The sequence below is a fragment of the Capsicum annuum genome, chromosome 5, assembly GCF_002878395.1.
Source record: "Capsicum annuum cultivar UCD-10X-F1 chromosome 5, UCD10Xv1.1, whole genome shotgun sequence".
NCBI classification, from domain to species: Eukaryota; Viridiplantae; Streptophyta; class Magnoliopsida; order Solanales; family Solanaceae; genus Capsicum; species Capsicum annuum.
The window spans coordinates 212,591,390-212,605,926 of record NC_061115.1 but is presented as its reverse complement, the minus strand read 5'-3'; the positions used below and the strand labels follow the sequence as shown (position 1 = coordinate 212,605,926).

Below are 14,537 nucleotides of genomic sequence, written 5' to 3'. Positions count from 1 at the left end.
AAAGTTATTCTAAGATTATTATTCCACTTCTGAAATTTTATCCCAACGAAATATGAAATAAACTCATTCGAAAATTAATCCATTGATTAGTTATTCCTTATCTCTAGTACCAAACACACCTAAGAGATCGTTTGGAACACCAGATAGTATAAGTAGGGATATTCCATCAGATGGTATATCCCATGCAGTGGCGGAGCCAAAAAAAAATTAAAAATTTCCCTAAAGGAGTTCAGAAGTGAATATATGAACTAGTCGAAATGGATTTAATCATGCATAAGTAGTTTAATTTTTTATCGAAAAGATGCCCCTTGTCCAAAGGTGACTCCGCCCCAGATCCTCTGAAACTATCCTTAACATAGGATAGTCATACCATTATTTTAGAACAAATATTGAAATAAAAGTCTCATAACTAACGCCTCATACTAAATATAAAATAAATTTGATTTCAAACTTTATCTTAAAATCGATCCCAAACTTTATCTCATAATTATCTTTCTTATCCCTTCTATCATATCACCCCCAAAATATTAATGGAAAATTGACATCTTTACAAAGTTTTTAGGGTGCAAAAGGTCATAAAATCAAATTTCAAATAGATAGCACCTCATTTTTGCAGACTATTCTTCTTTATGTTTTCCCCTTTCGCCGTGAGAAAAAAAAAAAAGATAAAACATGAAACAAAGCAGAAATTAAAGTATACCCCATTGGTTATCAGGTAATTTCATTTTTCTCCTCCATTTTTAGTGAAATCAAAAAACCCAATTTTGCATTTGTTCCCACAAATTTTCACTAATTTGATTTCTTTGTCTAAATTGATATGATGAATCTTTTCCAAAATTGCTATTTGCTTGATTAGTTTTTTTCTTTTGTTCCAAACTTTGCTCGGATTTTCTAAAAATATTAGTTGTAGTCAGATAGTTCAAAAATACATTATTTTGCATTCGACAGATACCTATTAATATTTTTAGAAAGTTCAAACAACATAATCCATAAAGGACAGCTCAGTGCATTAAATATATGTTATGTGTCGGTTTGGACCTTACATTTATGTAAGAGGTGGAAACCCGTGACCTGATCACATGATAATAATTTTTCGAGTTACTCAAGGCTTCCTTTAGCAACATAACCCAGTATTATACTTCCTCCGTCTCCTTTTGGTTGGACACATTTAATTTTGTGTAGTAATTCAGAAATCATAAATTGAATAATTAATTTTACTATCTTATCCTTTTGTTATTGGACATAGGAATAAACATTGTAATTGTTCACATTTAATATATACTATTAGTTATACGGTTAAAATGAGAAAAAATTAATTAATTTTATCTTAATTTAATAAGTGATCAACTTAAAAAAAAAAAAAAAAAAAAAAAGGCAGCGCGGTGCACGCAAAATAATTTTTACTTTAGCACGTAAGGCTGTGACCTAGTGATTAATGAAGTGAGTTGAGAACTGCGAGGTGCCATTTGTTCAAGCTTGGTGGGTAGAGTTAGTCGTATTTATGTTGATGGGAGGTAGCAGGTACCAAAAGAATTAGTCAAGGCGCAATCTGGCCTTAACACCACGGTTATTAATTTTTTGAAACCTAATTAGCCTCTAACAACTTGTTTATGTTTTTAGTTTAGACACAATGTTTGTTTTAATTGTTATTTAAATTTTATTACATAAAAAAATAGCCCGATGCACTAAAGCTTCCGTTATGCGCAGAGTACGACGAAAGGCCGGACCATAAGGATTTAGTGTACATAGTCTTACCTAGCATTTCTGCAAGATGTTGTTTCTGGTTGTTTGTAATAGTAGTCATAGTACTATACTTGTAGTTTCTTGTTCTTTGATTTCTATTAGTATCTGCTGTTTCTTGTAGTTTGATATATTATTATTTTGTTGTAGTATTGTTCTACTACTATCTATTGTTTTTGTTATTTTCTATTGCCTCTTCTACTTTCATTACGTCTTTTTCTAGACTTTTTTCGTCTTGAGCCGAGGGTCTATTGTAAACAGCCTCTCTACCTCACTTTGTGGAACTACACTGGGTATGTTGTTGTTGTTGTTTCCATGTCTTGAACCCATGACTTTCTGGTCACATAGCATCAACTTTATCAGTTAAATCCATTGTTAGATAGTGATGATAAGTCGCATTTTATGTGATGACCAATTTGATATGATCGTATCGTCAACTTATCTTTTCTTCTCATTTTGTCTATGTTTATTTTTTAATAGTCTTATTTTATCCTTTACCCTACCTTTTATAGTAGCTAGCTCTACCACTGCCATGTATCCTACTATACTTGTAGGTTCATCCTTCAAATTGTTTGTGACATTATGTAACGACGGAAAACGATGCAATCTATCCGAACATTGTATTCATCACAACGATACAATATGATACAATAAAATATAATAAGATAAATTATGAAACAACACATAACAACCATCCAAATAGAGTGGACAAAATTATTCGGTACCTATGTTGGGTGGGAGGTTAGGTACCCGTGGAACTAGTCGAGGCATAACCTGGTTGGACACATGGTAATCATTATTTTTATTTACCTGATGTAGCCTCCAAGGGTATTGAAGCCTAAGTTGCGCGGACTCTTCACTTTTGATGCCGCACCCGTGTCTGGATTCTTCAAAAATACACTAATTTTGGCAAATCCTACACGCACCCATTGACATTTTTAACGAGTCCGAGCAACATAGATTGAAGCTTAGTTTCAAAGTTGTTGCGCTAACTGTTAGACTGTTATGCTGGCCCCTTGGGGCTATGTCTAGGATTATTAGCTTGTTAGTTTTTAATTTGCTTAAGGTTTCATCTATCATCTTTTGTGTAGGTTGCTATTTTGTTATGCAATTAGTTCTTAGCTATAGGATTGCTGCAACATCAGGGCAGGTGTCAAATTGTTCGTCCAACGTTGGTTCATCAAAATTTGTTGACATTTTATATTGCCCTCGTAGTAATGGCTGCAAAGAAAATCATTGCAATATGCCAATCTGGTGGGGAATTTGTGACCAATAATGTAGACGGATCTTTGAGTTACACCGGAGGGAATGCATATGCTGTAGATATCGATGAGAAAACGAATGTGGATGCCTTTAAGCAAGAACTAGGGGACACATTTAAGTTTAACGTAGTTGGAATGACCATAAAGTATTTTCTTCCGGGAAATAAAAAGACTCTCATCACAGTATCCAAAGATAAGGACCTACGACGCATGGTTAACTTCTTCAAGGATTCCGAGCAAGTAGAAGTCTTTGTAATCGCCGAAGGAGCTGCTGTTGCACTCAATGTTTCCAATATGCCTGCCAGTAGGTATTTTTTTCTTCTTCTGAAGGTCGAGTTTAGTTTCTTTTCTTTCGTTTTCTTACTTGAACTATTGCAGATATAAATAAATAAAAGTGTTCTCTCTCCAACAATTTAAAGATTTTAAAGTTAGTGGATGAGGAGATGATTTTATGTGGCAAAGCAAATAAGCAGTGCTAAACCAACCAATAAGCTTTGAATTATAAAGAACAATAGAAGGGTTAAATGGTATTAGAGCAGATAGAGATTTTGAGCTCAATTATCACTCTTACAATTAGCAAGAGTACTTCCATGTGGAATTAGTCAAGGTGCACACAAGCTAGCCCGGTCACCACGGTTGTCCAAAAAAGAAAAAGAATTCTTTCCACGTGCTTGGTCCAAGAAAAAGAATCAAACTTGCACATGAGGAGGCATATTGCAGACATAAATAGATAGAAATGCTCCCTATCTAACGACTTAGGGGTCGCTTGGTATGTGGGATGAGTATAATAATCCCGGGATAAAATTTGGGATTAACTTCATCCAATGTTTGGTGTGAGGCATTTGCTGATCCTGAGACTATTTTATTCCAACATTTGTACTAAAATGGTGGGATTACTATCTAATATGGAATGTACGATAAAATATTGCCATGGGATATCCTTGCTTATCCCATCCCGTATACCAAACAACCCCTTAAGGTTTTGGATGAGATACTGCATCTCGAATATAATTTTTTTCCTTCAAATAGTTAACCTTGAATCCCAACATTTTCTCTTCGATGCCGGTTTTGGTGGTTTTTTGAACTCAACATGTGAGAATCAGGACTTTCTTTTGCCGCACTTGATTGCTAATGCATCTGTGGCCTGCTGAATTATTCAGGTCCAGCAGGACAACTATGCCAGAGCCAGCGGTTTCTCCTGCTACCCCTTTGGATTTCACAAACCCTGACGGTCAGCTTATGGTTGATACACCCATGGATACGACAACACCATTAGGTATTTGTAGCAATGACAACAAGCACCGTAGGGCAGCTACACAGTGGGAAAACTCCATTACTGGCGTGGACCAAAGATTCAGTAGTTTTACTGAATTTCGTGAAGTCTTACACAAGTACTCAATTGCGCATGGATTTACATATAATTATAAGAAGAATGATAGTCACAGAGTAACGGTTAAATGCAAGTCTGAGGGTTGTCCTTGGCGTATATATGCATCAAGGTTGGTTACCACCCAGCTGATATTTATTAAGAAAATGAATAAAAACCATACATGTGAAGGAGCTGTCGTGAAAGCCGGATATCGAGCAACAAGGGGATGGGTGGGAAATATAATTAAGGAGAAGTTGAAGTTTTCTCCTGATTACAAACCAAAGGATATTGCCACTGACATTAAACGTGAATATGGCATTCAGTTGAACTATTCTCAGGCATGGCGTGCAAAAGAGATTGCAAGAGAGCAACTTCAGGGTTCTTATAGAGAAGCATACAGTCAGTTACCGTCATTCTGTGAGAGAATCATGGAAACTAATCCAGGTAGTCTTGCTACATTTGTCACAAAGGAGGACTCGAGTTTCCACCGGCTATTTGTCTCCTTTCATGCATCAATATATGGCTTTCAACAGGGCTGCCGCCCTCTTCTTTTCCTTGATAGCACTGTTCTCTATGCAAAATATCAAGGAATTGTATTGTCTGCGGTGGGTGCAGATGGGAATGATGGTGTCTTACCAGTAGCCTTTGCAGTTGTAGACGAGGAGACAGATGACAACTGGAATTGGTTTCTCTCTGAACTTAAATCTGCTATCTCAACCTCGCGACCAATAACATTTGTTTCTGCTTTCCAGAATGGTATAAGAGAGTCGTTGTGTGATATATTCGGCAAAGATAGCTATCATGGTTATTGTCTGCGGCACCTTGGTGAGAAATTAAATAAGGATTTGCATGGGAAGTTTTCACATGAAGCAAGGTGTCTTTTGATCCAAGATTTATATGCTGCTGCTTATGCGCCAAAACTGGAGGATTTTGAGCGCTGTGTTGAGAACATAAAGGCCATCTCACCTGATGCTTACAGTTGGGTCGTACAAAGTGAGCCTGATCATTGGGCAAATGCCTTTTTTGGTGGGGCAAGGTATGACCACATGACTTCTAACTTCGGACAACTTTTTCGTGATTGGGTATCCGATGTGAGTGAACTTCCAGTTACGCAGATGGTTGATGCCTTGCAAAGGAAGATGATGGAACTGAACTACACAAGGTGTGTTGATTCTAGTTTGTGGCTTACAAGATTGACACCTTATATGGAAGAAAAGCTTCAAAATGAGACGTCAAAGTCAATGTCACTTCAAGCATGCAACTCACATGAGAGCACATTTGAAGTCCGTGGAGAAGCTGTTGATTTAGTTGATATTGATAATTGGTTCTGCAGCTGCAAAGCATGGCAGCTCAGCGGGTTGCCTTGCTGCCATGCTATTGCTATATTCGAATGTCTGGGAAGGAGCCCATATGATTATTGCTCCAGATACTTCACAAGTGAGAGCTACCGTTTGACATACTCCGAATCAATCAACCCTATACCTCTTCTGGAAAAGCCTGCGAAAGCTGAAGTAGACATGGAAATCATGGTCAGTCCTCCTCCAACTAAACGTCCAGCTGGGCGACCAAAGATGAAACAACCAGACTCAGTTGATATAATTAGACGTCAGCTTCAGTGTAGCAAGTGCAAGGGCCTGGGGCACAATAAGAAGACATGCAAGTAGGTCCCTCTTAACACTTCTCTGTCTTGCAACTTTTGCAATCTATGTTTCTGTTAGACTAGCTTAATTATATTGGTACTGGTCAATTTGTTTATTTTCACAGATCTTTTGTTTTACTTGACAACTGCTATATCGTGGCTTGTTATTGCTCTTTTATTTCTTCTGTTTCGCCTTCAATTCTTACCATACAAGTTTCATGGGATTCAAATTGTTCTCTAATGATATTAGAAAGGGTAAAAACATGCATATGTCATTTACTACTGCACTTACAGCCTACTTGGTTTGAATGTAACTTGTTTCACACCATTAAATCAAGTTGTAAATTATCTCCATGTTAATGGTGTTTTTTTTCTTGATAACCGTGGTGTCCGTGCTATCTTGTGTGCATCTCGACTTATTCCAATTTCCATGGGATACCTACCTCCTCCCACCGGCAATAGGTTCCAGGTAACTCTATCCACCAAGTCTAGGATAGATGGGAAGAAATTACCTAGTGTTTTTTGTCTCTGCTAGGGGTTGAACCCGAGGTCTCATGGTTCTCAACCCACTTCGTTGACCACTAGGTCACACCCTTGTTAGATCCATATCCGTGTTATGATATTTCCTCCGTCTTCTGATTGGTTGGCTCTACTTCTATGTTTTAGACAACCAAAAAGCAACCTTGAGGTCTCAGGTCAAAAACACTTGGTGATTTCTTCCCGTCTGTCCAAGCCTTGGTGGATAGAGTTACCTGGTACCTGTGCCTGTGGGAGGTAGCATGTACTCCGTGGAATTGCGCAAGCTAGCCCAGACACCATGGTTATTTTAAAAAAAAAAAATTAGAAGTTTCTGTACTTGTGTGTTCATTAGAAAGATATATGCTGGTTGAGAACTTCAGCCTTGTCTAGTGCAATGATTTCAACCTCGTCATTTAACTTGATAATAAAAGAAGAGATATTTCAACCTCAGCAGGTCCGTCTTTTCTTAAGTGAATTAACTGACAAAATTACTGGTCATTTTCGACTAATCTCATCACGAAAGTAAAGCTTTTCTTATCTTAGAAATTTAAACACCTATCTTCTCTTGAAGTTTTTAAACATTTCGTGAAAGAAGTTATATTTCTGTTTTGCTGGGTGGGCTAGCGGTTGAAGAGTTAAGACTAACAATCTTAGTAATCAGGGTTCACTCTGAAGAGAGGTGAATTCTCTTTGGTAAAGTTACATGGTTACTGTGTTGGTGGGAGGTTAGTCGAGGTGCAGCAAGTTAGCCCAAACACCAACCGCGGTGATTGTTGAAACATGCACAGTTGTTTTGCTTGTCGGAGATGAAAGTGCTGTCCAAACTTCCCAGATTGCTGAAGCTGAACAGCCTTAAATAGTACTCCCGCCGTTTCAATATGTTTGTCTTACTTTCTTTTTCAGTCTGTTTCAGAAAGAATGTCTCTTTCTTTTCTTTTTTTTTCAACTCTTTAATTCTAACTCTCCACATGACGTGCTTCAAACCATGTTAAAGGGCATTTTGGTACATATTTACATATCTTTAGTTTAAAACCTCAAGATTCATAAGTCTCCCTTACTTTCTTAAACTTCGTGTCAAGTCAAAACCAGACAAGGAAGTGAAAATGAATTGCACGCTCTATTACTGTTATTTCATGAAGTCATCTGTTTCTTGCATCATTATGCTTTTGATGCTGAAGTAGAAATTTCATGGTGTAATTGTGAACTGGCAAAAAGTGCAAAGTATATGCTGATATAATTTGTTCAGCTTTGATTGTGCTATCATGATAAATATCTTCCATCGTTTATGTATATGATGGTTTATGACCCAGTGTCATTATCCTTTTGGAAGCAGCAAGGCAAATAAAATTGATGGATCTGATCCGCTACTTCTTACCGGCATGGTGGTAGCTGAACAACCTGAAGTCACTGCATGATGTTAGGTATCTTCTTCTCCTATAAGAAAGTCTTTTGTGAAGTCTAAACACTACGTCTTAGATGCCCTTTGGGACAGGAGTGGGAGGGTGTATCTTTCAGGTAAACTTTTGTATACTTAGCTGAATTAGTAGAGCATTATCTCGGCAATAATGAGCCAAGCTAGTATTTGCGGTGAATCCCCCCGATAAGTAGTCATGCATTACGATCTGAACGCCCAATTCTCTAGCAAATACAGCTCTTTTGATCATTTCTTGGCATGTACCTGCAGTAGCATTCAAGTAATGCCCTTTGATTTCACCTATTTCAGTCTGTGCTTTATAAAGTGCTTCGGCACAAAAGAAGAAATGATCTCTCCAACGCATAAATGGTTGTGAGTTCACGTTCTCATCATCTTTGGTAAAATCAAGTCCACCGCGAAGACATTCATAAACAGCTCTACCGTAGTTTTTAGCAGATAACCCCAATTTAGGTTTACTAGTACATCCCAACAGGGGACGACCATACTTGTTCAATTTATCTCTTTCAACTTTGATCCTATGACCTTGGAAAGTTTTAATATAAGCAGGAGGGATTTGTAGATCTTTCAGACGTAGTAGGGGACTGGAATATGAGAGTTTCTCCGGTTCAAGTGCAAGATTGACTTCTGATCTAACCCCATATAAAAGCCGCGCTGCAGTAGAAGCTCCTCTTTTTAGTTGCTCCCTATCCCAGCTTCGTATTTGGAAAGTGAAGAAGAAGTGTAAAGACTAAATATTAATCGGACTTCAGAATCTGAGACGGGCTTAAATGGAGCGATATGGGCAGTGTGGATTCGTATAGCCACAACAGTAACTTGCTTTAGATGAAGGCATAGTAGCTGTTGTTTGTACTTCAGAATATGCAACTAGAATGATGGTAGTAGTAACACGAACAGGATCAAGGGATATTCGAGGAGCAGAACCAAGAATTTTCAAGTGTCCGGCCATAGCTTTCAGGATCTAAGCATGCATCAGGGCTCGTTTGCTCACATGTTTTCTTGTTCTATGCAGTAAATTCATGCATTCAAGATGAATAACAGATTGCCATAAATAAATTAGTGGGCATAATATGATGCTATAAGAACACTCTGGAAGATTGTGATATTGAAAATTCCAGAATGATTCAAAGATTTTGCTCCCATTCTGTCAGCACTAGAAATATACTTGAGAAGGTATAGGGATTCTTGGAGGTAGGGGCGGAGCTAGCATATACTCAGGAGTTCACCCGAACCCCCTTCAACGAAAACTTACACTATATATACATGGTTAAAATTACTTTTCTTGTATATATAGTAGGCGTTGAACCCCCCTTCGGCTAGTTTGCGTGTGCACTTTTGAACCCCTTAATGAAAATCTTGGCTCCGCCACTACAGTCAAATCTCTGCTTTTGCACTGGTATGCTATCCTTTTATATTTACTGTCAGATATGAGTAATCTACTTCTAATGTTGTCAAATTTTATGAAGACATAAAACAGATGTGTAAGTAGAGCTGTCAAAATGGGCTTGGCCGCGAGGCCGGCCTAACCCAACCCTTTAATTAAGTGGGGTTGGGTTACGTTTTTTTCAGCCCTTTTAGAAACAAGGCTTATAAGCCCAGCCCCACTTGACCCGTCGGCCTCAGAGGCTAGCTCGTGAACTAAGACTTCAAAAATATTTTATTAAATATTTTAAATATACAATGGACCAACTCCAAGGCCCAAGACCTGCTCAACTTAACTCTAAAGAGTAAAGAGTTAATCAATAAACAATAAGTCATAACCAGTACTCACTTAACGTACAGTAGATGAGACAATTAGGACTTTCTTTGAAATCTGCACAACTCTTGAATGCAAAATTGAGTTCGTCCAAATGGATACAGGTAAGAAGATGAAAAACTATTGGTTGTTTTGGTTGTGTTTGTCGTTTGTGCAGTTGTTCTTGCTTTTACGACTGTACTAATAGCTTGTTGGAGTACTTGTGCTGCTATGATTTTTAGTGTTCTTAGGGATACACTTTGTTCTAAGTAATTTGTGGTCGGAAACTTGTTAGATGAACTAATTATTATGTTCTTAGGCTCTGCATTAATCGATTTAGATCAAAGTTACTTTTCCGTCTTATATTGTAATTAAAGTTCTAATGAGAGAATATGAGATGGTCGTTATCTTCTTTATTGTTGTCTTTTTTCAGTTAATTATATTCCGATGGTCCATAATAACAACAACATAGCTAGTATAGTCCTACAAAGTGGGGCCTAGAGAGAGTGCAGACTGAGAGGCAGAGAGCACTATGAGTCTATGATGTATAACCAATTTTGATATTCAAAGAGGTGTTGGTTCTTTTAACACTTCTTCTGATAAGAAGTGCTGAATCAGTAAAGTGATAAAAGCTTCAGTTGAGAGACTCTGATAAATAATTGAGGGAAAAATCAGAGACCAGAGAGTTCAAGAATTCTCTTGGTGATGTTCATATGTACGTACACCCATTGGCTGCGTTATGAATTTTAGGGAAATCTGAGAAATTGTTTCTGATGATGATTCAGAAAGTATGTCTGGGATTCGTTAGAGACCTTTGACGGTTTATCTAAGTTCTAGTGTTTAAGTTGCTACAGCTCATGAGTTTGGTGCTCTAGTCTTTAAGTTGCTACAGCTCTAAGTTCTAACTTGTTGCGTTATCAATCATTGTGTGGTTTTGTAAGGAAATTCGCTGAAGAAAAATATCAGTTACTGTCTTACTGAGTTACAGCTTATATTATTATCTTTTGAAGTCTGATTGATTACCTCTAATCCGTTTTGGAAGTCTGAAATTATCTTTTGACATGTTTATCTTATTACAGAAAAATTAATGGCGAATGATGATGAACATAGTGCACATGAAGATGAGGATAGTGTAGAAGTGAATGAATCTGAAGAACATGTGCAGAAGAAAATGAGGCAATTAAAATCATCCGTTTGGACATATATGTGAAAGATTAGTAGAGGTAAGGATGGAGTGGAAAGGGCAGTATGCAAAGGTTGTAAGGAGTCATATAAGGTTGGTTCTACTCCCGGACCTAATGGTAAGATCTATGGAATATCATATTTAAAACGACACATACTTAAATGCAAAATGATCAAATATCATGATTTGGGTTAGATGTATATGGATCAGCATGATTTCTCATGAAAAAATAGGTCAATCGATTTCTCGTGAAAAGCTTGCTGAAGCTATTATTGAGCATGATTTGCCTTATTCTTTTGTTGAATATAAAAAAATTAGAGCCTGGGCAGATTATGTAAATTCAAAAATAATAATGCCGTCAAGAAACACTGTTGTTGTGGATGTCCAAAAAGTGTATTTCAAGGGGAAAGAAAAGTTAAAGACAAGCGTTGGCCAAGATTCCTAATCGAGTTTGCTTAACTTCTGATAGCTGGACAACAGGTAGGTCTGAGGGTTATCTTTATTTAACAGCTCAATATGTTGATGATAATTGAAAGTTAGTTACTAAAATTTTAAACTTTTGTCATATGATTTTTCCTCATACTGGAGTTGAATTGAGTTGAATTGGCTGCAACGATATATATGATTGTTTGATGGAGTGGGGCATTGATAGGAAGGTGTTCTCTATCACTTTGGATAATGTCACTAATAATGACAGCCTGCAAACTATTTTTAAAGTCCATCTTGATTTGCTTAAGAGTTTATTATGTGATGGTGAGTTTTTTCATGTGCGTTGTTCTGCTCATATTTTTAATTTAATTGTCCAAGAAGGTTTAAAAACAGCTACTGATGTCTCGTTTAGAATCAGAAAAAGTGTGAAGTATGTAAAAGAATCTGATAGTAGAATGAAAAAATTTGAACAATATGTTAAGCAAGTGGGAATTAGTACAAATTTGGGTTTACGTTTGGATGTGATAACCACATGGAACTCAATGTACTTGATGCTTGAGAGTGCACTACAATATGAAAAAACTTTTTCTAATCTACAGTTGATTGACAGGAACTACTCTCTTTGTCCTATATTTGATCATTGGAGAAGGGCAGAAAAAATATATGAATTCTTGGAACCTTTTTATGAAATAACTAACTTGATTTCTGGTTCAAGTTATCCAACTTTCAACTTGTATTTTATGCAAGTTTGAAAAATTGAATGCTTTCTGAATGAGAATTCAAGTAGTTTGGATGAAGTTATTTGGGAAATGACTACAAGAATGTTCAAAAAGTTTTAGAAATACTGAAATAGATTTAGTCTAGTACTCTCATTTTGAGCTATTCTTGATCCTCGCCTCAAGACACAACTTTTAGAATTTTGTTTCTTAAAGATGGATGCGTCTTCGGCAAAAGAAAAAGTTGCAAAGATTGAAAAAAAATTGCACAAGCTCTATGAATAATATGAAAATAATCAAATTCGGACTACTCCTGTTCAAAAACTAACTGAAGAAGAAAGTCAATTCCAACAAAAGAAGTCCACTTTATTTGTTGTAAGTATTAATTTTTTTTTCTTTTATCTAATCTTTTTTTACTTTTTTTTTTTTTCAGATTTATGGATTTATGGTATGTTGTGTTTGGCATTGTTTTGCCGTAAGGTTAAGGACAAGAAGATTAGATAAAAGAAAATAAAATTAATACTTACAGCAAACAAAGTGGACTTCTTTATTTGAATTGACTTCCTTCTCCAGTTGGTTTGCTTTGAACATGAATAGTTGTCCGAATTTGATTATTTTCATATTGTTCATAAAGCTTATACAATTTTTTCTCAATATCTGCAACTTTTTCTTTTGCCGAAGACGCATCCACCTTTGAGAAACAAAATTCTAAAAGTTGCATCTTGAAGCGACGATCAAGAATAGCTCCAAATGAGAGTACTAGACTAAATCTATTCCAGTATTTTTGAACATTCTTGTAGTCATTTCCCTAATAACTTCATCCAAACTACTTGAATTCTCCTTCAGTAAACATTCAATTTTTTAAACTTGCATAAAATACAAGTTGAAAGTTGGATAACTTGAACCAAAAATCAAGTTAGTTATTTTATAAAAAGGTTTCAAGAATTCAAATATTTTTTCTGCCCTTCTCTGATGATCAAATGTTGGACAAAGAGAGTAGTTCCTGTCAATCAACTGTAAACTAGAAAAAGTTTTTTCATATTGTAGTGCACTCTCAAGCATCAATTACATTGAGTTCCATCTGGTTATTACATCCAAACATAAATTCAAATTTGTATTAATTTCCACTTGCTTAACACATTGTTTAAATTTTCACATTCTACTATCAGATCCTTTTACATCACACTTTCTCCGATTCTAAACAAGGCATCAGTAGCTATTTTTAAATCTTCTTAGATAATCAAATTAAAAATATGAGCAGAACAACGCACATGAAAAAACTCATCATCACATAATAAATTCTTTTGCAAATGAAGATGGCCTTTTAAAATAGTTTGCAGGCTATCATTATTAGTGACATTATCCAAAGTGATCGAGAACACCTTCCTATCAATGCTCATATATCGTTGCAGCCAATTCAACTCTAGTATGAGGAGAAATCATACGACAAAAGTTTAAAATTTTAGTAAATATTGAGCAGTTAAACAAAGATAATCCTCAAATGTACGTGTTGTCCAGCAATCAGAAGTTAAGCAAACTCGATTAGGAATCTTAGCCAAGGCTTGTCTTAATTTTTCTTTCTCCTTGAAATACACTTTTTGGACATCCACAACAGCAATGTTCCTTGACGGCATTATTATTTCTGGATTTACATAATCTGCCCAGGCTCTAATTTTTTTTATATTCAGCAAAAGAATAAGGAAAATAATGCTCAATAATAGCTTCAGCAAACTTTTCACGAGAAATTGATTGATCTATTTTTCTCGATTATATGTTACCTTGTTGGGACTCCGTTGCCTCTGCCGTCTCTTCAATCTTTCATATTATTAATCATTTGTCTTCATATAATAGTTATATTGGTTGCTTATTATCTTGATTTACCACATTGTGTTGTTATCTTTCTGGACCTTCTATATTTGGAGATAGTTTAAGTGAAATTGAAGTGATAACATTTTCTCTCTCCGTCTCTCTCTCTCTGAAGGTACTGTTTAACTTGATTCGACCGTCGGCGCCGATCCGGCCCCAGGCGCCGACCTCCGGCCCGATCTCCGAGCCCCGGCGCCGATCTCCGACCCGATCTCCGAGCCCCCCGCGCCGACTGTCGGCGCCGACCCGGCCCGATCTCCGAGCCCGACCTCCGGCCCCCGGCGCCGACCTCCGGCCCGATCTCTCTCTCTCTCTCCCTACCCTCTCTCCCTCCCTCTCGCACCGGTACCTGGTCCCCGGCGCCGTCGCCGACCTTCGGCGCCGACCCGACCCGACCGCCGGCCCCGACCTCCGGTCCCCGGCCGCCGACCCCGACCGTCGGGCCCCCCACCCCCCCACCCTTACCTGTCCTGTCCGTACCCCCTCCCCCCGCCCCCCGCGGGGTACACCAGCCCTCCCCCCACCTCGGTCTTCAGCCAGCCAGCCGCCGCCCGGTCTCCAGCCGCCACCCGCCGCTCTGTCTCAAGCAGCCGCAGCTCCAAGCGTAATCCGGTGACTTCTAACCTTTGTTATTTTCGTTATTTCAT

The 14,537-nt window shown here is 37.5% G+C and overlaps 1 protein-coding gene across 9 annotated transcripts; it reads left to right on the top strand.

The window, feature by feature from the left end:
* Positions 1-476: 476 nt before the first annotated feature.
* LOC107871236 lies at positions 477-13,887 on the top strand. Of its 9 annotated transcripts, none has more exons than XM_047412708.1 (4): positions 495-715; positions 2,832-3,310; positions 4,163-6,031; positions 7,860-7,950. In XM_047412708.1, the coding sequence occupies exons 2-4, from the start codon at positions 2,958-2,960 to the stop codon at positions 7,942-7,944; spliced, it is 2,307 nt and encodes a 768-aa protein (XP_047268664.1). In that variant the 5' UTR covers positions 495-715; positions 2,832-2,957; the 3' UTR covers positions 7,945-7,950. The 9 variants fall into 9 exon arrangements, with proteins under 9 accessions (XP_016573596.2, XP_047268664.1, XP_016573590.2 ...); XM_016718104.2 differs by having other exon boundaries at positions 496-715; positions 2,956-3,310; XM_047412711.1 differs by having other exon boundaries at positions 496-715; positions 7,840-7,950.
* Positions 13,888-14,537: the final 650 nt, after the last annotated feature.